Source organism: Opisthocomus hoazin, chromosome 4 (assembly GCF_030867145.1).
Source record: "Opisthocomus hoazin isolate bOpiHoa1 chromosome 4, bOpiHoa1.hap1, whole genome shotgun sequence".
In the NCBI taxonomy this organism is placed as follows: domain Eukaryota; kingdom Metazoa; phylum Chordata; class Aves; order Opisthocomiformes; family Opisthocomidae; genus Opisthocomus; species Opisthocomus hoazin.
The window spans coordinates 41035332-41062920 of NC_134417.1; the positions used below are offsets into that span (position 1 = coordinate 41035332).

At 42.4% G+C, this 27589-nt stretch overlaps 1 protein-coding gene across 2 annotated transcripts; it reads right to left on the reverse strand.

Moving 5' to 3' along the window:
* MATCAP2 (microtubule associated tyrosine carboxypeptidase 2) lies at positions 1 to 27589 on the reverse strand. 2 transcript variants are annotated; one of them, XM_075418676.1, is made up of 7 exons: positions 27451 to 27589; positions 20852 to 21534; positions 12104 to 12247; positions 9833 to 9965; positions 8313 to 8618; positions 7713 to 7810; positions 1 to 3204 (listed from the first exon to the last, which is right to left on the reverse strand). In XM_075418676.1, exons 1-7 carry the CDS (start codon positions 27473 to 27475, stop codon positions 3043 to 3045), a joined length of 1551 nt encoding a protein of 516 aa, XP_075274791.1. In that variant the 5' UTR covers positions 27476 to 27589; the 3' UTR covers positions 1 to 3042. The 2 variants fall into 2 exon arrangements, with proteins under 2 accessions (XP_075274791.1, XP_075274792.1); XM_075418677.1 differs by lacking the exon at positions 7713 to 7810 and having other exon boundaries at positions 3068 to 3204.

The following is a 27589-nucleotide window of genomic DNA, read 5'->3' on the forward strand; positions in this document are numbered from 1 at the left end:
CTTTCATTTATCTTTATTTGTGAAAGTTGTATAAAACACCTTTTAGTATTGGTCTGGTGAAACGGGGAGGCTTTTCCAATGTTGACCGGGTTTCTGTATGGGAATAAGGTAGAAGTAGTGAGAGGTGGATGCACAGCAAAGCAACTGAGCCAGGCTGGTACGGAAGGCTGTTGTCACATCACTGACGTGATGGAACTGTGTACGCTGCTCTCCATATGCTTTATTACAGAACTTCAGTATCATGACTTAGCAACCAGCCTCTTCACAGTGGGAAAAAAAAACATTCAGGAAAATTTACAAAAGCTACACTTCAAAATTCAAAACATTTTTACATAGGAAGAAGGACAAATCTGATGCTGAAAACAGAAGCCGACAGCGTCACCTATTGCTACAGTGCTGCTTTTACAGCGGCCGCTTCCAGACTTCAACGTAGCACAAGGAAAATCTATTATTTCTAGAATAATAAAGAACAGAGGCTTAATGGCACCCGCTGCTTTGGAGAAAATGTGATGCAGGGCTTCGAGTAAAGCAAAAAGGCCTGTAGTAGTGATGAGGAATACAGGGCAGATAAGGAGTCAGCTGGCTGTCGGATGAAGGGCTGCAGACATGGTATTTTGTGGCAAAGCAGGGTGACTTAGCACAGCCTCCTGGTTTCAAGGACACGTTATGTACATACACTTAGACTATAAGACATTACCACTGGGGGAAGGGGAAAAGCACTTTGCTTACATAGAAATCACTGAAAAAAGTCAGGGAATTCTCTCCTGTAAGAAAAAAATCCATTCAAAATTGTCCCTGTCACAAAGAACTGGCTCTTTCGCATACCCCCGGATCAGCAGAGTGAGGCAGATTTTTCCGTGGCGTAGCTCAAACAATCCCTGCCTGGTTCACTCCAAGGGCTGCTTCTGACTGCAACCTTTGATGCGACCTCAGCCGTGCGTGGCTTTCTTGCTGCTTCTGGTGAAGGAGCCAAAACCTGGAGCGCAGGGGTGCGTGGCTGCAAACGCTTCCCGTCCGGCTGCTGCGACACCGTGTCTACTTGGCGCAGCTCTAAAAGAAAGCTGGGCCGGCGAAGTTACCAGCCATTAAACTAGACAGTCTGAAGGGGGGAAGGAGAGAAAAGCGGCTTTTGTTTCAGCATACAGAGGCTGAAAGTCTTTCAGTTCGTGAACAATACTGACGATACAAAATTAAGGCTGCTGCAAGCAGTTCTTGGTCCTGGCCTTGAAAATAACCGGATTTAGTAAATTTATGCTCGTTGAGTGCATTTTCTTTTTTGAAGCAGTCAGCCAGCCATCCGCTGCAAACGCACCTGCAATACTATCTAGAAGGCAGCTGCTTTTATGGGATTATTCAAAAACCTTCAGACCTCTTAGCCAACCGAGAGCTTTTCCTCACATATTTTCCTACGGATCAGAAAATGCGTTCTGAAGACTTTGCTGTAATGGCTGGTGACGTCCCGGGTGTAAAATAAGGTGGGACAGTTGTTCCGTTCGTTTCATTAAAGAACAGGATAAGCAGGGAGGGAGGGATACCAGCGCTCAGGCCCGCGCAGACATGGTGTGGAGGAAACCTTGGCTCCATCTGCTCGGCTTCTCCAGTGCCAGGCCTGTTACCAGTGCGCCAAGGCAGAAGGGGAAGAAATGGCCGAAGCCCTGCCCGAGGCTCTCCTTGTGCCTGACCAGCCTCTCCCCCCATAGCTGCTTCCCAGGAGTTCAGAGGAGTCCTGGCAAAATGCCATCTACCAAAACAAAACCCTTTTGTCGGAATACTTACAGGTGCAAAACTGAATTCGCCTCAATAATTCCGTAATACTCTGGGATCAGAAGATGTAGTTTACATATGAAGTCCTCCTGCGCCTTCTAAGCTCTTTCTCCTGTGACTAGCCGTGCCTTACAGCAAGGTGCTTTCTCTTCTTGGCTCTGGATACAGCACCAGCAGTTAAAACAGAGGTAAGGCTGCTTCACAGCAGTGCAGCCCTTTCTGGTGGAACACAGGAACAGGGCACTTGTGAGTCTTCTTTTCCCCCCATTCGCATCTTGTTCCTTCAACGAGCTCTGCAAGCTCAAGCTTGCTGCAGTATGGAGGTACTGGTCAAAAAGTGACTTGGCCTTCCGTAGGCTCAGGTGACCCACAGAAGAAGTGGGTGTTGCCTGCTGTGCTGAATCATGTCCCCGTGTTCCGGAATTTATTTAAAACAGGTTAAGTCGTGAAATCACAGTTCTGCCCGATGCTTCTTCCAAAACGCTGCCATGTTGAACTTCCTAGACATGCTAGGCTTGTCCTCGAAGGAGGGAGACCTTTTCCAGAATTCAGCTTTCTGAAACATGCACTGTACACACAAAGATGTGGAACAGTATAACTTTTTGAGGGGATAAAGAGGATAACTTTGTTACCTGCTTACAGTCATTAAAACAGCAATAGCTATCTGTTTTTTTTTTTTTAATGCTAAGTCTCCAGTAAAAAAACGCAAAATATTTTATAGCATTACAGATCTTTGATCCTATGGCACAAAGACCTGCTTCTGTGTACTGTGTTTTCAGACTTTCTTTTTTCATTGCAATGATGACCAAATGGGAAAAAAGTTATGCAGACAGTGACGTAGTGTCATCTACAGCAGTTCTATTGCTATGAGCCGTGAAACCTATGACAAAAGACAGGGCAAACACAAGTGAACTAAGGGAGAATTTCTCCTCTTTCTCCTTTCCTCCACCTCTAAACCTGGATGGGAAAAGGCAGTACCTTACAAAGACAGTGTCAAGCACTATACCTAGCACATAAAACAGAGCAGATGATTGCACAGATCACTGCAAAGGAATTCCTAAGCCAAATCTAAAAAAAATGCACAAACCCTTTAAAAATATAATCAGTATACAATCACAATGCAAAAGGAACGTAAAGGGACTTTTCTTAATTCTGCATATTCTGGGTACCCTTCCTTCCCCCCCACCCCAGCCCTCATAAGTCCATTCTTGCAAGCTCTCGGAAGTCCAGATCCACATCCTCAGTTGCATGGAGAATGTGAAAGACAGGCTAGTACTGTTAATTTATGAGACCTTGGAGCTCCTCATCAGTCAGCTCATTGACTTCCATGATCTTTTCCAAGTGCTCCATATACCGGGCATGGTCTTGCAAAAAGTGCGGTACCCTCATGTTCTCAATCACAGCTAATCCTTTCAGGCGGTCCACATCCTCGTACGAGATCTGCAAGGAAGGACATGGATTAATTTTGCACTATAGCCCTGTTACTTCTCTGCTGTGGCTCTAAATTATCTTCCATAGATGAGAAAAGATTTCAGAGCAGGGGGGTTAAAAGCTTGTGAGAATCCTTTGAAAACATGAGTAACCGCGTGCCTCAACGGAAGATGCAAAAAAAATGTAATTTTAGCAAATGCCTCCATACTTCCCGATTCTGCTTTTGATTCAATCCATGAACAGACCCCTAGGTACCTGAATGAGAATGACCTACAGCAGCTGCAGGAATAGAGAGGGAAAGGATGGAGGACATGCAAGTCTTGGAGTTTCTTCTCAAAGAGGTGGAAAGATTGACATGAGAACGGAAAAAACACTGTGGCAAAGACTGAGGAACTGGAAAGGGAGCGCAGGACAGGTGTGGCACAGCAAGCAGGCAGGCTCTGGCTTCGGGAAAGGCGTGGTGCCAGGTGACCGGAACTCCGATGTCTCCATTTTCACTAGCAAACATGCTTATGCAAAGCTAAATTGAAATGTACCTCCAGTAAGTAACTAACTGCAGCATGGGCAACACTTCAGCATCCCAATTTTTATTCCCCCCATTCAACAGCAGGGCAGAGACCGGGTTCGCCTCTTGGCATCAGAGCCTTCTGGGTATAGCTGCGACACTCTCAAACTTTTTCTAGCTGCCACAGAGCCTACTGCTTTTTCTCTAATGAAAGCTGAGATTTTTCTCCATAGTCTTACGATTCTATGAGCTAGGACTTCAAGTCTTGAGCTCACAGTAGCTCAAGGTGCTGTGAATGATTGTCCAGAAAGGATGAACGCTTTGGCTGTGCAATAGCTACACAAGCTGCCCTGCAAGCACAGAACAGCACTCCTTGGGCAGCCATCCAGTGTGACAAAATTTATGTGTTTGCTGCTTTGTCTACAAGCTGCGTGTTCTGGGCACCCTACAGACAGAAGCATATGTCCTGGCAAAAACACAAGCCTGGCTGTACTCACTAACTGGCACATCCCATTTCCTCACAGCAGGTTTGTGCTGGTAGCTCGAGAGTGGAGCCTGCTCCGTCCAATGTTTTTACGCCTTGTTTCTTCTAAGGAGCCGAGTACTGCGTGGTCAGGGCTCTGCGGAAACAGCCTGGCCTCTTAGCAGGTGATGGCTCCCATTTGGAAAAGATTAAGGTGAGCATGGATGATCCACTGATGTGTAAGGGACATGGAAGGGCTGACTGGAAAGACAGGAGGGTCTAATCCAGGTTGCTAAACCTGATCTGCAGAGGCAGTCAGACACGGGGTGTCTATCTCATCGATGGTAATGGAAACAAAGTCTGCAAAGAGAATGAATTTGCATCTGAGTATGCATGTATGCTTTTCTAGCTGCAGTGACAAGATGCATCCTGGCTAAAAAAACGAACACACATCCATGCGCAGGCTTACTCAAGTCACTGAGATACCGCTGTTTGAAGATGGTGTGGCATTACACCTGATTAATGTATTTAGAAGTAGACACAGGGGACCTATGCAAAATCATACCATTTCCTCTCAGTCTGGAGACACAGCACCAAATCAGACTAAATACTGACCTTCCCTCCTGTCCCAGCTTGAAATTCTACCTCTTGTCCTCCCAAACAAAGGAAAGACAAAGGACCCTTTTCCCCTCATATTTATGTTCAAGGGTTTCTGTTACTGCTGCAACCAAGGAACAAGTATCTGTGATCCGAGGTGTGGTTTGAATGAGATGTATTTCCCCAGTCGCTGCAATTGCTGAAAAAGGATAAAAGTTGACATTCTGAGGAGATCAAACACATAATCTCATCCTAGCGTGGCAACAGGTTGTCTTCCTTATCACATGTAATTATAATTATTGCACTAGTTAAAAAAGACTGAGGCTAAAATGGGCTTAGGTAGGCTCTTTGTAATGTGTTCACATTCTTGGGAAACACAATAGTAGGTGACATTTTGCTGCTTTTGCTATCTAAAGCTATGGTAGTTATGCTGAAGTGCACCCAATATCTGCATTCTATGTCTCTTCTTTAATATTACTTGTAGGCGATTACTACATGAATGTTTTGCAGTGCTTCCCGTATTCGGTTCTTTATTGCAAAGCCTTAAAACTGCTCCTCCCCAAAAGCATCTTTTCTCAGGCTTCAGGCTCGTTCCTTGGTCACTTCCAGGTATGCTGAACAGCTTGCTCAAGTGCACAAGCTGCGTACTGGTTCCACACACTGCCCTCTTCTACACTGTAAGGAATGTCAGAAGCGTCAGGAAGGCACGGCTGCCTCCATCAGCCAGATCTCCAGCACTCGGATGAGAACAGCAGACACGGAAGCTTCAGCATGGCTCTGTCTTAAATACATTCACACGAAAAAGTCGTGCTTTCATTTTATAACTGTGTTAACTACCTACTAAAGCACAGAAGCGATCTGTTGTCAGCAGTATAGCTGACTGCTTTCGTTTCCTATTATGTTCATATCTTTCTTGTATTTGCAATGAAAACATGCCTGACGTAGGTATGCTAAGAAAGATAAACTCACTTGTTACAAGCACACTGAGAACTTTCAAAAGGCAATGAAAATTTTCCCACTAGGTGCTGGGCTTCCCTATGTTTAAATCCTGTGCTTTTTCTTCTAACCTGGAAGACAGGCCAGCAGAGCTTATTATATTCCCTTTGGAACAACCTGATCTTCCTATTCCACCCTAAACAAACAAATAAATCACTCTTTAGCGTGGTGATAAACTCGTAATAACCAAAGGCTAGACCTCAGGGCGAGCTTCATATTCCTCGATGGTCAGAGGACATGTTTTTCCTGAGAGTATATGGAGATGTTGGAAGATGCCCAGTGAAGGGCCACTAAGATGATCAAGGCACTGGAGCATCTGACCTATGAGGAAAGGCTGCGAGAGCTGGGACTATTCACCCTGGAGAAGAGAAGGCTCAGGGGGATCTCACCACTGTGTACAAATACCTGATGGGAAGGCATGGTGAGGGAGTGAGATTCTTCACAGCAGAGCCCACTGGCAGGGCAAGAGGCAATGGGCACAGGTAAAAATGCACAAAATTCCATCTGAAGACAAACGCTTTTTTTACTGTGAGGGTGGTACAACACCAGCACAGGCTGCCCAGAGAGGTTGTAGATTCTCCATCAGTGGAGATACTCCAAAGCCCAACAGGACATGGATCTGAGCAACCTGCTCTAGCTGACCCTGCTTAAGCATGGGGGTTGGACTCAGTGATCTCGAGAGGTCCCTGCAGACCTCAACTGATCTGTGATGCTGAGAGCAGGCACTGCTCTTACACACAAATTTCCAGTTTGATTGCAGAAGATGTGTGCAGCAAAAACATTCCGAGTAGACTTTAAGATCTCTTGATTTTAGAAGTTGTAAAGTCAAGCACTTATAAATTAGCACACTGCTAGAGTTGAATTGCTTGTGGACCCTTAACGTGGATGCTGTGCCACGTGGATTATAGTGGAATCTGTAATTATATGAGGAATGACTTGCTATATTTCTGAAGTGGCTTACCAATCCTGCAGACTCCTTGAAGAGAGAAAGGTATAAAGCAGTGCAGGAACAGTATGTGTTCAGTATTTTAGCAGGCAGAAGCTGCAAAAGCTGTGTGGAGCTAAGCAGGCTTAAAGCAAAAGGAAGTTTCAGAGAAAAAAGTTGCAGAGACTAACTTGACAACGCAATTTTATTTTCAGAGCTTCCTAACTTGGTTCAGTTACCCAAATAGCTCTGCTCATCAATACGGATGTTTCTGACACTAAAAGGCAAAACGCCTCAAATGTGCACCAAACCCCTCTATCCTAACACCCCACTCCCCTTTGTCACCCACCGATTGCCAAGTAGGCAGAAATGTTGGTATACCAGCCCTAAAGCATAACAACATCAGTTTGAATCCTGGTTTATGTGAGTATGAACCCTGCTTTATGAACTGTGAAAACTTAGCAATCCAAGGACTGGGTTCAGGATGTGTGACAAAGTTTCTGCACTTCTTAGTATGGCTTTGAGAACAAACAAACAATGACAGTTAGAATGGACACAACACACATTCTGTGAATGTACAAATACCATGTATTCTTGGGAAAAAAAACCCAACTGATTTTTGACAAATGACAGAGGTGGCATCAGTGAGGGGAATTTGAGATGAAGAACTCTTTGCATCAAATGGTTAATTTTGTTTTCTGTGAAGACCACCACCTTATCCAGCACCTGTCCTGCCTGCCCAAGGCACTCCATTGTACTGCAAATCAGGCAGCACCCTGTAAAGCCAGGAAAGGAAAGTCTGAGAAATACAACCATAAAATCTTAATCTGATAAGCGAGGAATGAGGAAAAGCTGGTAGCAATTTTTAGGACCTCAAAATACTTGAAGCTTGCACTATGTAATACAAGGTGCTGTATGGAACAGAGATTTCTAGGTCAAAGTAAATCAGAGCACAATGGCTCGCAGCCCTTTACAAGCAGGCTTGCTGAAACAATAAAACTGTACCCTTTGGTAAGAATAAGCCCACTCACTTTCCCAAGGGCTGTCAGGAGATGGAAATCAATGGACTCCCTGTATCTCAGGATTCGGAGGATGCCATCCAAGTACACCTGATCCTTATTGAAACAGCCTAAAAGGAATCAAGATACATTGCACTCTGTCAGGGTTTGTTCAAGGCATATTCTCAGAAGCCATTATGAGCAGAACAATTTTATTTAAAAAAAACTAGATATTTATATCCCAGACTTTGAAAACCTTCCCCAAAATTAACTAGAAGGCTAAACCCACTAGCCAGAGAAAGAAATCAAACGTAGAAGATGGTGCCTGTGACTATCCGCAGCGACACGTCTTGTAATAAACATGAAAGGAGGTCAAACTGTGAGTATGAACTTTTCACTCATTTACAGTCCCACTTCCAATAAAAAAAAAAAATCCATTACTGCCTCAGTTTGAAAGCCTCATGGATCTGCATTTTCAGCCTTGTTTTCAATAGCAGAAGCCCTGCTGCCTCATTTCAGAAAGCGCAGAGTCCCATTTCTCCCTTTTGCAAAGGTTTTACTTCGTGACGTGATGTGCACACCCTGAAAACTTCCCTGCAGTACAAAAATAGAGCAGACAAATAGGGAACCCACCTGGTTGTGATGTGTCAGTCCACCCTCTCTTGGCTCGTACGCAGTAATCCCACCTAGTATTGGGGTCCTTGACAAATCTCCCCACATCCTGGAAAAGCTGACTGAAGGACATTTGGCTAGCCTGATGCACCGTGTAGTAGAGCAGGGCAGCTCTCCAGAGAAAAGGGTCTTTGCGGAACAGAACACTGTGAATGCTCGCTAGCCCCTCTTCTGTAGGGTTGATTGGCTTTAACCCGTGTTTCCTACGTCCGTTCCAGTTGCACCAAGGCTGGCTGTTGTTGTTAAAACCCCGAAAATAATGAGTTCCTGAAAAGAAAGGAATATGGGACTTAGAACAGCAGCATCTAATGATTAAAAACAAAAAAAAAAAGGACAAAATATGGAAGGAGATGCCCATTTCAGAACTCTGAACTGGTAAGACTGAGCACTGGGAAAAGTGCCAACTTTAGCCTTGTCTGCAACAGAGAATTTTGTCAGAGGTACATGCACAGTGCAATTATTCACCTGCTGACTGCAAGTGGGACTCTTCAGAATGCCTAAGGAGCACAAATGCCAGCAGGACTGGAGTTCCCAAATCCACAACCATGAATTTTTGAAAGTATCTTACATGCTGGATGCCTCCAGCATAGGCTAGGCATTGCAGTGAACAGAAGGAAGGAGAATCCAAGTAAGGGGGCAGAAATGTTGTCTCTTGGAGGTGATTCAACAGCCCTACTGCAGCCTTGAAGGAGGCTGTGTCCCCTTACAATGTGAACAGCAGTGCTTCAAGGCAATCACAGGGCATATTCCTCACTTGAAATTCAGTCACTAGCCAAGTTTATCCAGTTTTGATGTACTCAACTAGAACAAAGTCACTGAAAACTTTGTAGAAATTTTCCACAGGGCTGAGCCAACCTCATGTAATCAAAAATCAAGCGAATCTTGCACCAGTTTAGGGTGACTGGGTAAATTCTTTATAGCTAAAGCACATCTACATTTGCAAGTAGTGCAGCACAACAGAAGCAGATTTGTAAAGTGAAACGGCTGGTGCTGAGGTTGAACGGTCGCGCTGGTTTTGTTTCCCCTTTTTTCACTTCAGACTAGCTCTAGGTTGGTCTCATGAACAAAATGTCCCTGAGCAGTGACAGCACAGAAGGTATGCCCTGGAGCACAGCCTCTGGGCTAGCACCATCTGCAAAGATTACACTTTTTGCCTGCTCCAAGACTCCTTTGGCATGTGAACCTCGGTGCAGGAGGTGAGATTAGCTGGTAGACTCCCTTCAAAAGCTCGCTCCTGATATCACCTAAAATGCTAATTTACATGATCCCTAGAAATCCTCAAGTGGACTATCTCCCTTCTGCTGTGTGGTGCAGTGATAAACAGGTTTCTCCTTCCCTTCAGCACACCTACAGAATAGGTTCTTTAGACAGGGATGTTCCCCCCTCCTGTATATGTACAGTGCCTGGCCTTTCATTGAAAAATCAGTAAGAATGCATGCAAGTACTCCCCTTTGGCTGAAGAACTGATGTCATGCTCGTACCAATTTCATGTCTCAGCATCCCTTCCAGCCAGTGCTCTCGCGCAGTGGAGATATTGATAGTGAGAGTGGGACGGCCATTCACCACTGTCATTGAGGCTCGAGATAGCAGGTCCTCCGTGAGATGGACCACAATCTGAAGATGAGAGAGTTCAGGTAGCAAAGAGCTCTCTTCTCGCTCCTGTTCCTGCTTTTTCCTTTGGCCCTTCCAGTACTGCGTTTCTCTTTGGTCCCTTGCTCTTCACAACTCCTGCTCACTACCAGTAATCACGTATGAAAGACATTTCTGATTCCGCTGAGCTATTCTAGTCATCCGTGCTGCTGACAAAACCTCAAACTTTAGTGGGCTTAGCATGAGGGTTAAGATAGGCAGATATGAGACTGCAAAATTTATTATGGTAACACTGACTAGGCTTGGGGGGGCAACCAAATGCAGAGAAAATTAGAGAAGATTGCTTTTTTCTTGAACTACATCCAATTATCTTGGCATTACTGAGAACTGAAAAAAATTAGATAAGCACAAATACATTCACTGGGTATCTATACACTTAACAGTGAAACATTTTGTTTCAATTCTAAAGCCACATGAAGGAGAGGGGGAAGCACAGTGTACTTTGTTTCCTGATGCATGATGCAGACTTGAAATACTGCTGAAATACTGGTATTGTTTTGTTTTATACAAGAATGCAGTTCTTGTTTTCCTGTTTTCTCTTGGAAAATTAGTAATCTAAATGAAAAACTGAGAGAGAAGGAAATAAATGCATATTGATATGTATTGTTATTTGAGTTTCAAGGGAATTTTTAAACAAGCAACTGGGAAGGAGAAGGGAAACTCTTTGTTGAAGACTAAGCATCTCTTCCTTTAAGTAATGCCTAAAGAAAGTCTCCATAGTACTGTTCAGAAGAGCACAAGGGAGAGTACCTACCAAACATAAATTTTTTTACTATCAAATTAACAAAAAAAGGACCCAAGGATCAAAGGCATGACACTTCCCTTTATTAAAAACCCACCATTCAATTTCAACAGCAATCAGTCCCATAAAACTCTTATTTAAGATGCAGGAAAGAAAGGTAAATCCTAAAGCATTTAGATTTGAACCACTGGTACCACCTAACTATATCAACAGCTTTTCAACTGAAGAAAGTATTTTCATAATATTTTAGACCATACTAAGCATGCTGTATTAACCATACTATTGCAGAAGAAACAAAGCATTTCATTAAGAAAGACATAGGATGTTTGATGAGGGTATAGGATCCTGCTTCCATAAAGACAAACCAAGACAAAAATGAACGCAAAGGGAGATAAAAGCACAGCAAAGACCAAAAATGTAATTGTTTTCTGCTTGCTCTAAACTGTAGTTTGGTATCCTCACTCTTAGAAACACCGATAAAGTCTGGTCTCAGTGTCAAACTATAGTCTCTCAAAAAGGTGTGATGAATTTAACGGTTTCTCCTAATAACAGTATGTTTATTAATTAAGCCTAGTTTCCCAGAAACTAATTTTTGTCTATTGATCTCCCATTCCAGACTCCTCTTGCTCACTGTCAGTGATCTCATCCAAGTCTTGGGACTGTGTCAGCTGGTGTTTTCATTCGGAATTCTCTTTTTAAACATTCAATTTCATCTGACTCTATCTGACTCTTCCAAGCAATTCTACGTAACTCAGTCAAACTGGACTTTTAAAATCCTGAATATAGGAAATGAGTATTTTGCACAGGGCTCTAAAACATTAGATGGTTAGAGTCAGGAAAAAACAGCACTCAAACCAACTCAACACGCCAACCTCTTTCAGACATTTTTACTCACTTATGTCACTTTCATTTGTGCTGCTTCTTATAAATCAGTCTCTTGGGCTGCCGCTTATTTTTCTTGGCCTTTTCTTAACTTTCTTTCCTTTGGTGTAAACAGTTTGATACAAGAGAACGGATGGCAGAACTGGTGAATAAATGGAAATGTGCTAGTCTGCAAGCAGCTGAAAAAAGGAGGGAAGGAAGGGTGTCGTTCCTGGGTACTCCCGAAAGAGGTGAATTTAAGAACAAGCATATATGAATCAGGAAACGGGCTCAGAGAGAGGGCTGAAGCATTCACGAGGAATTTGCATCATTTCAATTGTTCAGAATTACTCTGAGCACAGCCATGAGAAAAATACGATGTATGGAATGTTCTTGCAATTATGGAGGAAAGTCCTCCCAAATGGTCTCTCACGTCCATCCATGTGTAATTTCTAAGATCTACATAATGTTTCTTTCCTGTATCCAGTGCATGACTTACCTCACCGAGACAGCCTTCTTTCACCATGTATTTCCTAACATGATTCCAGATGCGACTTTTGGTCAGCAAGCTGCCTCCAGTGGCCTGTTCAAATCTTTCATAGCTTCCGTATTTCTGCAGTGTCCGCTCCATAATTTTAATGGACTATAAAATACAAAAGCATAGCAAATATGAATGCAGTAAGACCCCTGTGTCACTGGCATCTGTATCCTTTCTCTCCCTCTCTTTTTTTTAATCTTTCTTCTTTTTTTAACGCATTGGGAGTCACTATCAAACCGTAGTCATTAGATACAGGCTGACACACTCTGTAATCAATTTATACCATCTTCAGACACACATTAATGCCAAAGTACCAAAAAAATATTCTGATCAACTCACCTTGGAGCCACATACCTCAGCATGACACAGATGATTATCAGTCTAGTGAAGTAACACCCATTTTCTCTTTAATTTTGGGAATGTTGTACAACTGCCTTGTAAATCAGACGTAACAGGTCACAAGGACATTTGCAGCTGAAGTTGTCAGCAAGTTTCTTTTTATTGGTTTTCCAAAGAATTTTACAGAGATCAACTATTACTGCCATCTCGCTTCATTTCTTGGTATTTTCTAATTTAGGAATGGTGAACCACGATCAAGCAGATGTGTAACTAGAATTCTAATATTTCTACCAAAAATGTCTCCTTATGATGAAATCCTCTGTACCATGGGTGTCTTTCAGAAAGGAGGAGAGAGAACAGGAACTTTATTCACTTCTCTTTATTCACTTTATTCTCTTATGTATTGCTGCCAGAAGTCCCTTGTGGGTGGAAAGCAGAGCATGATGCCTGTAACGTGATCTGAACTCTGCATGTTGAAGATGTTACTGGTGGTGTGTGAAATGCTCATCCCCAGTAATCTACTTCTCAGTATGTCATTTCACACCCTTAAAAGAAAATGTGGTGTAGAATAACTTCTTGCCGAGCAACAGCCCAGCTACAGGGAATGGCTTTTTTCACAGATGTGATCACAGAAGCTCCCAAGAACCTCACAGAGAAAAAAATATTACTGGTATTACCTGACAAAATGGATGTTCTTGCTAAGAAAATACTACTCATGATGAAGGTAGAAATCTTGCAGACTGAATCTCTCTTTTTACATTGTCCACTTACATCCATGCATGAAGCTGATAACATGCTGCTTGTTTCCAGCTACGTAATTCCGACGTTGTCAGACTGGCCTATTGTCCACAAAAAAAGGATTCCTTTTGTGTCTCTCACAGCTACTAACAATCCCAGCATCATTTTTTTCAAGCTGAAACTAAGCAACCCTGAGCTATTGCTACTGAAAGCCATAAATGCTAGCCATATGTATTCTTAAAGTCCTGTAGCTCTTTGATGACAGAAATACCACTTACTTGAATGCCAGAGAAATACTGCCCCTAATGTTTAGTATTTCTTTGTCTGCCTCTAATACCCATTATTAAACTTGAAGGGACTGCTGGTCGGATCTGAATTTCTTTTTCAAGAATGAAGAAAGCAGCATAATTTACTACCTTAGCACAGATTTAAAAAAAAAAAAAAGGGTTAGCTTAAAGAAGGCTGTTGTTTTGGGGGGGTTATGCAATCTGGAAGCAAAGAATCTACCTACTGCGCCTCCCTGCTGTGGTCTCTATTCCCACTGCACCTCGGTCTCCTCAGTAAGTTTTTATTCCTTCAGGAGCAGAGGGCATATGCTGGAGAGCATTAACAGCACATCAGAAAGTGAGGCGTAAGCAGAAACCTGTTATTGGTTATTCCAGGATCTACACCACCAGCTCTTGGGGGACAGCCTAGCAGCACCACAGTGCGTTCCTCACAGAACTTGGACACAACATCAGCGCGCACGGCCTCAGGAGGATGACCCCGGTAGAAACAGGCTCACCGTAAAGCCACCCAGTGTTGTTACGGGAACCCTGTCTCCTCGCACCACCTCCTGCATGGCTGAAACTCCCTAGCCACCATGGGAACTCCGGCAGTAGTTTCAGGTTTGACAGGGACTGGCACTGGACCCGCCGGGGACTCGGTGACATCTGGCTGGTTCCCAGGATCTGTCGCCTCTGGGCAGCTGTGCCCCTGACACTGGCACACGTAACAAGTGGATGTTGTAAAGAAAGGCACCAACGAGGAACGTGTTATCTTTTCAAGGTTTCCTTACAAGATCAGACGCCAGAATGTCTGAAGAGAGGTGTCATAAAAAGAGGAATGCCATGTCACCTCCTGAGCAGGAAAGGATTTGGCTGAGCCTCTCCCTGCCACAACACCGCAACGAGCCCTGCGCAGCAGCACAGCTCCACGCTGTGCGTTACACAGCCCCACTCAGCACCGAAACCGGGAACTCCCAGGAGGGGAGCAGACCTCTGGCTTCGTTGTTTGCAGAGAAAATAAATCCTACTGCTTCTGAAGACAGGAGGCGATGGGACTGCTGCTGTGAAAACTGCAATGTCCTTCTGCTACTTAAAAATAAATCATGTTTTTCAACATGAATGTATTAAAACTAAAGGATACATCTTCATCTGGTGTAAACCGGGTAGCTCGGGCATCATTTTGCCGACCCACTGCTGTGGGTATTTGACACAGTGCTGTTTGAGGTTCAGTGCTGTTATTTTTGCTGCTACTCACGTTAACTTATTGCACAGAAATATGAGTAAGGACAACTACACCTCTGTAATGGTGACCTACGAAGTAAATGGGATTTTGGTTCCCAGTAACTTCCCCATAGATTGGGTCTTGTACAAATGCATAGGTGTGGCAGGTCCTAAAAGATTATAAAAAGAGATTAGAGAGGTCTTTCTACGTCAGTAAATAATAAATTTTTCCTTGTGAACAGTCAAGTCTTAACACCGCTTGTCATTTGAAAATGACTTGAGATAAATGAAGCAAGGTTAATGTCTAAGTATCAAAAGAGGGAGTACATGTATCCCTCACACAAGGCCTAATGTTTCTGGAGACTGATGACAATTGCTTCTAGCAAAATTTAGGATCAAGGGCTAAATGTAACGAACAAATCAGAGCAAAATCTCATTCTTGTTTAATAGCTTGTATATTTTCCCAAAGGTTTTTTTTCCTTTTTTCTTTTTAACTTCTAAAAACATTGGCTGTTTTATAAGTTTTTCAGCGTCTGCAGATGCTGAGGCATTTTCCTGCCTTACACAAAATCCGTGGGTAAGAGGCAACTCAAAAATGCCTGTCTCCTATCTCAGGAAGTTTATTCTCAGCTGGCAGCCTGAGTAATTCATGATAACAGTTCTTCAGCTTCCTTTGCAAGGCACCAGATCCTTCAGATATTAATGTTACCTGCGAGTTGTTTGGTGTATCTTGTTTCTCTGCACAATTAATTAACTTCATTTGCTCACTCTGAAAGACGAACTCTCTGAATTAATCTTCTGGCATGAAATTTGTCTTCATGACTTGTTGACATTAAATTTCAGTGAAGTCTATTAGATTAAACACACTAATACCCACTTAAATTAGTTGATGCTTAAGTTCCTTTGAATGTCCACCAGTGATTTCCATCCCTAAAGAAAGAGGCTTGCCACCAGCAGCACTATGTTTTGTCTCTCAAACCTTCTCCTTTTCTCCCCATCTCTTCCTGTGGCAAATTCTATCTCTCAGTAGTAAATTCTGGTAAAAAATCTTTATAATCAATAACATTTTATAAAAATCACAGAGGGATGAAGAGCAAGATGCAATAGGTGTAATGGTTTGGCTTTAAATTCTGTGAAAGTTGTTTACTGCAGGAACTGATACAGGGATGGACGTTATTTTCAAAAGTTGCCAGGATTCAGTCCTTTCCATTTTAAGGGATCTTAAGGCATCTTTCAGAAAGTATCCAGTGCTCAGGCTTCTAGGTAAATCAAACAAGGCCAGTCGAGTAGGGGTGGATGAGAGCAGGTTTGATGAAGCAGAGGATCGCTAAAACCATTTGAGAGAAAAGGGGCAGTTTCTTCTCAACATGAAAGCTCACAAAAATAAGGGTGTTTCAGAAGGGCACGTAAATGTGGGGCACTGAAGGATGCCTCCTCTATCTTACTGCCACACTGAGTAACCCATATCCTGACAGTTCAGCCACCTCCAAATACACGTTGCAAGCTTGAACCCATGCATATTGAGAAAGCCATTAAGCTTAAGCCTCCTCATTGCTGAACAGGTATTCTCTTGGTTAAGAAATTACTAAGCAGGGTGCTCACCACTATCACCCTCTCCCTTGACTCTGTCTCAAGCCAAACAGAATGAGTCCTGGTGATTCTTTCCAAGTGGGCAGGTGTGACTTCTGCAAGCACTGAAACAACAGGGAGAGCCATCACACACACACACTGCCACCAGTGCAGAAATCTCTGGGGAGCGGCAGATCGCCCCAGCACCGAGATGGGCCCCGTCCCCAGCGATGCTGCTGGTTTTGACACTTCTTGCCACAACCACCCCTACCAGTGGTGGCTCCTGAGGGAAAAAGGTTTGGGATGTTTTTTTGCATCCTATGTCCAGAAGTAGCTTTGCTACGAAAAGGTTGCCATCTCTACTGATATTTGCAAGACAAAGATGGCTTGCAAGTACCACCACTTTCCTTCCTGCACAGCTTATTTGCTGGGAGGGGGGAAGTTTCCCAGGTGCATCCTTAGGTAACCCTAAGATGTACCAGATGGAACTTGTAAGTCTAATGAACAGCCATAAAATGGCAGCTTCCCTCCCTTTCAGGTCAAGTGAAAAGGAGGGAGAGAGGTAAGAGTAAGCTTTTGAGGCTAGGCTACTCAGGCTGTAGTATTTTGAGTTTTATTCAGTGTTTACAGTTGCTTTTCTTTTATGGGCTTGTTCTCAACATGGTAAAGAGCTTGTTTAGGTAATTTAGAGCTGGTAGTAATATTTCTAATGAAAAGCTTTTCAAATACTTTGTAAGGAATTAAAAAATAATACCTGCTCGGTTTTTGCAAGAGACTGTCTCCTGAAATAAACCTATGCTTCTCCTGTGGTGTTACCAGCAGGGATTTACAGTCTTCTCTAGTGGAAGAGAGAAGTTTGTGTAGGACCCCGAAAACTTATGCTACTTGGATGGCCTGATATGCTTTGTGTTATATATTAAAGCATTTTAGCTATAAATCTTAGTTTGGGAGGGAATTTGTTACTAATGGAGAATGAGGTGATTTATGATTAAGTGCTCTTCATAGCACATTGCTGAATCTTCAGCATGCCTCAGCTGTGACAACACCTGGACATTGCAGAGGATTACTCAGTGTTGAATGTCATGTTGTTTAGCCTTCCAGCTCCACCTAACTATTTTTCAAACATCTGATAAATTTGCTAATTGTAGCCTACTTGTATTAATGACTTAAAAGGGGTGTAATATGAACACTTGCAATGTGGCACTACTGATCTATTTACTAACTCAAAGTTGCTGTATTTTTATGACTACAAGGGAAAAGGATGTCCAGCTTTTTCACAGGGGGATTACTCATTTGAGTAAATGATGACTTTTTTTCTAAATATATATGTATATAAAAAGAGACTTCTTGCCTTCAGGTGCAATTCAAAGCAATTGGTGTTAACACACAGGTTACTTAAAGTTGCAACCTCTTCACTGATTTTGGTTTAGCTAACTGCAACTGTTAAGTCATCTGCTCTGCAAACACTGGGGACAATTACTTCTAGCTAAGTATTGCCATTGCTAGCATCTGCGCAAAAATAACAAACACTTTAAGTGTTAAGAAAACTTAACAGTGAAGGACAAGTAGTTTGAGCAGAAGGAGTGCTAATAAAAAAAACTTCCATAGCACATAGAGCACACATTTGCTGCACTGACCTTGAAACACATCAATAGGAGAATTAATTTCTGTAATATTAGATATGTCAATCAATGTAAAAAGCTGCAAGTCTGCATACTATTTTTATTCTCAAGTTCTCTTCCATAAAAGCACGTTGTGTGATTCATGAAAGAACCTTATTATGAACAAAACAAGATAAAGTAGAAAGAGAGAAACAAAGAAACACAGTTTGAGGAGACATTAAAAATATTATTATCAAATGCATTAGTAATTCCAAAATTTTGCTCTCTGTCTGTGAAAAGTCAATCGACAAAAGTGTTTGGCTGTGCCCAATGTTTAAAAACTTTGATCTGACTAGAGGCCTGGGGGTGAAGTGGATGCTCACAAGCTCGTGTGTTCCCCTTTGCGGCGTTAGTGGTTTGCAAATCCAGTGTTCATTGCCAAAAGAAAAAAAAAAAAAGGGCAGGGTGTGATTCGTCTTCCAAATACGTTGCAGTAATGCTATATTAACCAATTCCACAGACATGCACAAAAACACAATCTGTTTTAATGTCCCAGCAGGCTATGCACAGCTGTGGGTAAAAATATTTTTGAAATACTTAAAAATCCTCTATAATTCTGAAATGTCAGATTTTGAGCTCAATTCACTGAAGTATCCTAAAAGCTCCCTATAAAATCAGTGAGTTCTGCCAATAAAAAGGTGATTTTACAGAGATATGAGTCATAGAAGACCAACCAAGTGTAAGTTGCTGTAAGCACCTTTTACAGAATAAAATAGGAACAATTCCATTTCTGTTCACAGAAAGCAAAGCTTCCTAAAATAAGTACAGCAACAAATGAACGCCAAAAATGTTTCAAAAAACAAAACCGAATTTCTCCTTGCTGCAGGAAAAAGGATGACTACACGCCATGGTGTTCTCCCTGCAGACCCAACTCTTGATGCTGTGAGTACTTTTTTTGCAATTGAAGTCATCCTTCCTGAACTTAACACTTGCTATGAGCTACCTACTTGTTTCTCCTGATAAATAAAATCTGCATGGGGGGAAAAAAAATGACAGCGCTGATGAAAAGCAAGTGTTCATACAGTACTCTCTGATTAAAATGTTGATCAATGCTGCTTTTTCTGGATAGTAAATTTGCATGAAATGAAATTCAAATTTGCGCGGAGATGGAAATTGCTGAAGCAAGTTGTAGATAAAAAGCGAGTGCCACCTGCTGGGCTCGGAGCTGAGCTAAAGCTCCTTTCTTGGTCATCTGTATCAAGTGCAAGATATTGTTTGGTATTTTTAGGAGGCAAACTTTGAAGCAATGCTTTTCTTGCTAAGAGCTCCTGTAACTTCAGCTACATCTTATGAAACAATTTACACCCTCCTTGGTGTGTTTCAGAAATATCGTACTTCATTGAATATTAAGTCTTTTGCTGCTTTCTATAAAGTTGTTATAAAGCCTTTATTTTCCCATGCTTTGTATGTTAATGGAAGAAGGCAGAGTTACAAATCAGAATAATAATGAGGAATCATCCATTACTAAAATAGTCATTATTTAGGTGTGGGGTTTTTTATTAAAAGAAGGGTAAGCAATGGCAGACCTGCTTCATAAAATCATCATGCAGAAAATAACTTTTAAGGCTCTGCTAGCTCATACTGAAATGGATAAGCTGCATTAAATTCAGTTTGGCAAATTAGTTATTGATGATTTGCTGTAGTCTATGATTAATGTTGCTAATATAAAAATCAAAGGAAAACTTGGTAAGAAGCTCTAGTCAGGGAGTATTTTTATTTGGTGTCAGTATGATTTATTCGGTTGTTCAGAAGCTTGGAAGCTGATTTTAAGAACAGAACCTCTGTTCTCATTAAGAAAACCTAGCTACTGAGTTTTTAAAATATACAGATATTTTTAATGTGAAAATGCAGACCAAGCCTTACCATACAATGACTTCATGGGTAATAAAACCCATGTGTGTTCTTGAATTTGGAAAAAAAAAAAGTCAGGCTCTTCACAAGTCACAGGTCAGTTACTAGAATCCACGGTACTTTAATTCATGTAACCTTTTCACCAGGAATTTTGGAGGATTTTAAGTGAAATATTCATGTCACAAATGAAACTCATAGAATGGCAGGATCTCTTCCCAAGTTAAGTATCGCTTGAAACATAAGATTCTCTATTTAGAAAAGCTTGTCAGACTTAATCTTTCTAAACCATTTTAAAATAGCAAAAGTGGGAAGAGGACTGGCTCTGCTATTATATAGATAAGCACTGGTTTTTGTCACTTAGGTCAAAGTTGAAAGCAAGGCTTTTGTTGTTCTTGGGTTTTTTGTAACTCAAAGACAGGTAGGAAGCCAGGATAGTTACACAGCATGGGAATGTCTGCAGCTGTTACCAGTGTGGCTGCATACTCGGGAAGGAAAAAAAAAAGGGGCGGGGTGTCTTTTTAAATTTTACCTCTCTCTGGAATGGAATTTGTCTGCTGTGTGACTGAGCCTAACGTATATGCAAATAACCTTTCAAAGTTGATTAAAACAAGGAACATCGTTTGCTTATCCAATAACCATGACCTCAAATAACTGCTATCCCCTCCCAATCCCTGTGTCACCAGAAGGCTTGGCAGGATTTCTACACTGCTTTTTTCCTCTCTTTATTAAAGTCTATTTAGACATTGTATTTTTCCTGTATTGGATTCAGCTTCATTGCCTAAAAAGCTTTCTTGCCTTAAATGATATTTTATGTAAACCCGTTTATAAGGAACTATGCCTTTATCCCATAAAATCGTGTAAATATTAGGGAGGCTTTCATTTTTTAATCAAAAAGATTTTCTTTCAGTTCTACTGTTGTATTCTTATCTTTGCTGCATTTTTCAAACAGTAGGGGAAGGATGATAAGGAGAAACAGTTCACTGCAAACAAAGCCAAACACCACCTTAACAGGCGTAGGAAAAGATAATTGGTGGAAAAGGAGGGGAAAAAAAAACCAACTATACCTGCTTAAGAAATCTGTCAGATGCATGGCTGTGCTTAGCTAACACGTTTGGCAGGGCAGGGTTTGCATACTCAAATTGTGGATTGTATGTGAAATCTGACTGGAAGAATTTCATCTTCTCTTTCTCCACATTGGAAGGCTTGATTGCAGTCAGTAAACAGAGCTTTCGGCCAGAGACATCACCTTCTTTTCCATGGCTTTTCGAGGACTGGGATTGCTTTGGCTTTGTTAGATTAAAATGCCTCCTAATTCTACTTTTGGGCCGAGATGGCAGTCCTACACTGCTCCCTGCAACCGCGATACTGTTTGTAAACTTTGTGCTGGTAGACACTGGGCTAGTGATGATGATGGACGGCTGTCTGTCTGTGCAGTACCATCCACTGCTGAGCAAGGGTAGTGGGACTCTGATTTTGCGGTGCTCACTGCTTCGCAAGGTAGTAGAACACTTTGTAGTTTTTCTGTGTTTCTTGTGGTGAGCAGAAGACTGCTTTTGAGCGTGGTGTTTTTTCTCCTCTTTGCTCTGCAGAAGGACATTGTAGCTACTGGTTCCTGTTGTGAATACGTCCTTGAGAATCCCAGAAGGTGGGTGCTGGAGGCCGTTTTCATTATTAACGTTTAGCTTATGTTCTTCTGGACTCAGGACTGATTTATTGGAAAGCTCTGTCTTAGGCCAATGAAGTTTTTCTGCATTGAGAGGGGGGGAAAAAAAAAAAAGCTGAGGACAAATTTGATTGTTTCACACAGCAACACTAAACTTAAGGACTCAAAACTGCAACATAAACGAAACACAGAACTTGTCTTAACTTCAGTCACGTCAAGTTAATCTTGACTTCCAGACATATGGAAGAATTGTGTGTGTATGCCACTTCTGAACAATTACACAGACTTGTCAGATCCAGCTGAACAAGTATTTCATGCTTGCACCTCCATGCCCAAGTGCACTGTTCGCTTTTAAAACCAGACTGCAGGAATTCACGAATGTTTACTGTTACATTAACAAATTGTTAGCTTTGAGCAAAATCTGATTGATCTTTATCACGCAAGGAAGGCTTTCTGTATTCTGATAAAGACTAACTTAAAAAATAGAAAACTATATCGGAGTACATGTGCAGGATTTAGAACGAAGTCCCACAGGGACCTACGCTGTGATACAGTCTGGCGTGGTCTTCTCTGCAAAATCTGATTCACAGAATTTGCCCTCAGAAAGGAAGAGAACATTGGAACAGGACAGCCACTGTGAACAATTTACAACACCACACGAACAGTAATAGACATTTGAAAGACTTTAGTTTCACATATTCTTTCTTAGTACAGACAGTAAGCTATATTTAAAAAGGAGAGAGATCAGCTAGTGACAAACACACCTCTAAGAACCCTTAACACTGTCATTTCTTCTGTTCAGAGTTGTTCTACAGTAACAGCTGGCTTTAAGAAAACACTGGAGAAGAAGCATTGTAAACTAAACTGAATGCAAGAAGCAGCAAGGTTCCTTTAATGAAGGAACCCTCCTTTCTGGCTCTTACCTCTGGCGTAGCCTTCAGGGGAGACAGGCCCAGCTGCTTGGAGAAGTCATTACGGGTTAAAGCTGTATTTAACATTTGTGCTGGCTTGTTAGAGGGAAGTGACCTCTCTCCACCTGTTCTAACCATCCCCTTTTCTCGCCAACCAGTTCATCTTGTAACGCTAGGTGAGCCGAAAGTAAGGGCACAAGTGAATCCTGCCACAGAGAAATGCTTCCCACTTCTGCACCTCAAGTGAAAGGGTTCACAGAACAGGAGACGTGGCTGGAGCTTCATTAAAGCTCACAAAAGGGATCTGAGCTTCAGCCCAGTTATACATAGCTGAGCTGTAATTACTTTACATATAGTAATTATACTCTGAATGGAACATTAGCAATAGATCATTAAAGGCCTCCAAGGGAAAAAAATAATCGATAGCAGTTTAATTTCAGCTTTATTTTCACAGTAAAACTAGGTTTTGCTCCCAACATAAGCACCATGACAACGTATTTCATGCTGTTGGACCTCTGTTGGTTCCATGTCAGTCTGTGTTCCTCGGTTCTCTCCTTGGCGTTCCTGTTCAAATTCTGTCAGATCATTCTCATCACATAGGTGACAACCTGCCTACCTGGCTTATCTTCCTTTACCATGAGCTGTAGTGGTGAGGAACCACAGCTCCCATCACAAGGAAGACAACAGCAAATAGGCAAGTAGGATACTGTGCAGTGGGCATTCCTTTATGTGTGTACCTATCTACAAACACTCGCTATAAAATGAGGCATTTTTTGGACAACAGAATAAGATGCCAGCTCACATGTGTTTCTTGGCCAGTACTGAAGATTGATTTCAAGCCTGTACCAAGTATTGCAGTATGAGAATCCTTACTTTTAAGTAGGATAAATGAAAAGCAAGCTTTCCAGAATGTCTGAACACAGAAATACTACATTTCTGAGCATGTGACTTTGCTTGTGTAGATAAAATGGAAGTTGGAAATTCAAGAGCTACAAAATACAGACGAGAGATAATAATGTAATGTGGTGGTAACGCTTCACCTTTTCTACTAATCAATTCTCAAAAGCCACAAAGAGCAGAGAAGACTTACATTGCTACTACACAGGGAATAATCTGAATTAATACCACATGTGTATCTAGGAAGTGATAAACAGAAAAGAAAAACAAAACCCAGAAACAGATTTTGAAGAAGCAACTCAAAATTACCTCAAACCCCCTCCCCCAAGCTCTTATGCTGATCCAATACCAAAAACTCATGACAGTAAGCTTTCAGAGCTAAGTAGTACAGCTGGCCAGAAACAAATGCATTTATATCTAGATAATTTCTGAACATCACAAGTTGGAATTCTCCTGCAAGTGACACAAATGGTGGTCGAGTGCTGAACACGCACTGGCAGGTTTCACATACGCATGGTTGATATTAAAAATAGTTGTCCCCAAACCTGTAGTTACTTTATAAATGCGCAATCTCGTAGCAAAGTGATTCTTCAGCTGCCAAACTAAGTGTGGCTGTCCTTAATTTTCTTTCAACTAAAGAAGGATGCTGCTTGATGCATATTTGTGCTGGAAACCTAGAATCAATAGATAATCCAGCAGATTTGAAATACTGTATTAGATGACACTGTCGTTTCCACAGAAGTCATTTAACTATTCTAAATTTTTGGATTGGTCCTGTGAACATCATTATTTTACAAAATAAATTAGAAAATAATATTTGAGACAACACCAAAGTAACATTGCAAAGCACCAAATTCTAAAGTTCTTTCTCCAGTACAGTTTTCTAATCTGTAATAGTTATAATTTTAAACTCAGTTACATCTGTAAGTCAGACAGCATCAACCAAATTAAAAATACATTGCCTTCTAGGAAACTCGACTTACTAAACTACATCCAGGAGTTTCCATGGATTAGCAATACCTGGTGATTGAAAAAGAGGTCTAGTATACAAATATTATACGAACACAAAACCAATTCATCACACAGCCTGTGTTCTGAAAACGTGCTTCAGTGTTTCAAAAAGTACCAAGATGTCATACTGCTATAAAGTAGCCAATCAGAGAATGGATTACCAACCCACACTAATTACATAGACTGGCTAGCAGTGATTTCCAGCTTTTAAACTCTGGATACCATAGGACTGACGTCAACAGATTACTTCTAAAAGGTCTAGAAAAGGCAAACTGAAAATCATTGTACTGTGGGGTAACTCTGTCCCACATATCATACCTATCCCTACATATCATACAGGTTTTATCTTCCCTGTCTCACCCACGTGTTACATGTGTTCTGAGATGTAAAAATCTGCATTGACTGATTTTATGTATTTTAGTCTTTGCAGCAGAAAACCACGAAAGAACACACACCCAAGCCTCCAGTTACCTTTGAGAGCCTCCCTAAAAACATGCAATGTATGTACGCAGATTCTCTTCACTGATCTCCCTTCCAAACGCTCAAAGTCACAAAGCCTCAAGTCCTTCAACGATACAAAAAAACTAGCATAGTCCTTCCCAAGAAGACCTTCCCATTGCATTTACTTCCATTTATTGATATTTTGTTCCTCTCTGCAAAAGCACAGTAATGAAACCATAGGTGCCAGCGACACCAGTGGGTTACTAAATAAAACAATCTGCCAGGTTTGGAGTGGAAGGTGATGATGTAGAAAGAAGCAATAAGGAGGAGGAGGGGACAGAAGAGCTGCCTGTCTCCATTTTGGCATCAGTAAGGTCCCAAAGGACAGAAAATCTTCCTGTTCAGTGGGAACTTAGTCTTGATTGTCTTGGGCTGGAGTAGAGCAATGCCCCTCTCTGGAGCAGCTGTATTTGGTTTCTGCTACCCCATAAGGTGGGCTAGCAGGACAGCCAGCCAGCAGCAACTCCTCCGTCTGCCCAAAGGATCTCGCATGAGAGTGAGTTGTGAAAATCCCATCGTTTGCAAGACATCTGCTGGAATTGGCAGTACCGGACTTTCTCTGTCCTGCAGACAGAAATGTACTATGTATCACAAAACAACACAAAATGCCACAGGCTTGATTTTGTCACCAGAGGAGTTTGACCCCTGTGTAACTTCACTTATACACATGCAGCTATTCCAGTGTCACAGCAGTAATGGAGAAGGGATGTACCCCAAGACTGCTGATATATGGGATATATGGGAATTACAAATTTCATTGTAATTCTGCACTAACAAAATACTTTCCATGTCTAAATTACACCTCAGTCACTAGCTTTGAATCTTGTAGCATGGCAGACACTGCCTAGTCTTGTCGGAGGCTATTCGTTAGAAAAAAATGTCAGATTTTATGTGAAATTCAGGAACTAGGATATATAATTCATTTCCACCCTTTAGAAATTGATGCATTGAACTAATCTTTTATTATAGTAATAATAATAATAACAATAACACATGTAGTAAAAGCCCAGTGTAAGAATTCTTCCAGAATTTAGAGTGTGTTGTAGAAAAATCTTCCTCTAGGCTACTGGGTAGCTGCTATCCGAGCAGCTTCTCAAATACCTGCTCCATAGGTGGAATGAGGTGAATAATGGTAGGTATTTGTGGGGGCAGAACTCTCTCTGCCCAGCTAGCCTTGCTCTAAAGTAGAGAGCTCCTGCGGTTTTTGAGCAGGTGTCACTCAGGTTATGTATGCATAATGCACAAGTGGTTTCTGAACTGCAGGTGTGATTCTTGAGGTGCTTAGCGAAGGTGTTCTTGGAGCAGTTCCTCCTGTCCTAGGAATGTGATGATCTGAGCTGCTGCTTCTGGTTTTCCATTCAGCACTACCTCTTTAGAGCATGCTTGAATTTCTTTTTGTACAAAATCAGAAACAAATAGCTTGACTTGAATTTTCAAATTTATAGAAATGCAAATAATGTAAGTGATCTATCCACAAGTAATAAGAGTGACAGTTGGAACTGAAAGATGAGAAGAAAATATACGGATATGACAAGTAGGGCTCCTCCTTCGACAAATTCTGCAAATCTATGATCATATGACAAAGAAATTTTTTATCTTCAGTAATCAGGTAATGTGAACAGATCGACAACCATCCATAGTTTCTGAGCTCTAGGCTGTATGGCTTGTGGGTGCAGAGGGCTGTAGCAAGAATATACTGCAACAAGCAGGCAATGGAGAGAGTTACACGTGAACGTATAATGTCCCGCTGCCTCTCAAATACTACGAGCTTATGTTTGTGGCATAACAGAATCTGACCAGACTCCTGGTCACCACTATAAACACCTTTAAAGTTTACAGACACTCAAGTTTTAAACAGAAAGTGTCAGGCAATGTGAACTAAACAGCGTTAGAAGCTCGGTGTACAATGACTGAAAACAAATTTGCTGTAGAATTAGTCAGTGAGCTCCTGTAAAAAAAGACTGACACTGGGATATTTTCCATTTTGACAGCAAGTTGGTTATTAACTAGAGCCCACATGATGCTGGGAACTTTGACATCTAACCTAAGAAATCTTTCCCCCCACAAATACCCACCTATTTGCTTTCCTCCTGCAGCAGCGTTAACTGCCACTCAATTCTGAGCTCCAAAGCCACGGGCAAGTTTCAGCGATGAGCCCGCTTGTAGCTCTGATTCGCTAACCGCCAGCGATTGCAAACAGCTCTGAAATACCTCCCGCGGGATTCATGGGCATGGTTCCAGACTCTGCAGTTTGGCTTTGGTCTTTAAAATCGCAACGATATTGAGAAATTTCTGCCTTAAAAAAAGAGGATCAGCTGACTCCACATTCAGGTTCTCCTAATTAAATTCCACAGCACAGCGGTGATCAGTGACAGCCCAGACCTAGCCCTCGGGAGCCCCGGTACCGAAGCCCCGCTCGGTGACCGGACCGGGACATCCCCCCCACGCCGGTCCCCGGCCGGCTCCGCAAGGTCCGGCGGAGGGGGACGCGGGCCCCGATCGGCCACCGCTCCTCCCGACCCACCCCAGCTCTTCCAGGCTGCACGTCCCCCTGCGAGTCTCCGGGGCCGCCCCGCCTGCTCCCCGGAACGGACATCCCGCCGCCAGCCCCGAGCCGAGCCCGGTGACGCCGGGGCCCGGCCCCGCCTCAGGCTGCCGCCCCGGGCCGCGGGGCACTCACCGGTGACGCGGATGGACTCCAGCATGGCGCTCTGCCCCGCTGGCCTCCCCCTGCGCGTCGGGGAGGGAAGGGAGGGAGGCAGCGAGCGGCGCCGAGCCTCACCGGAGCCCGGCAGGCGGGAGCCGGGCGAGCGGAGCGC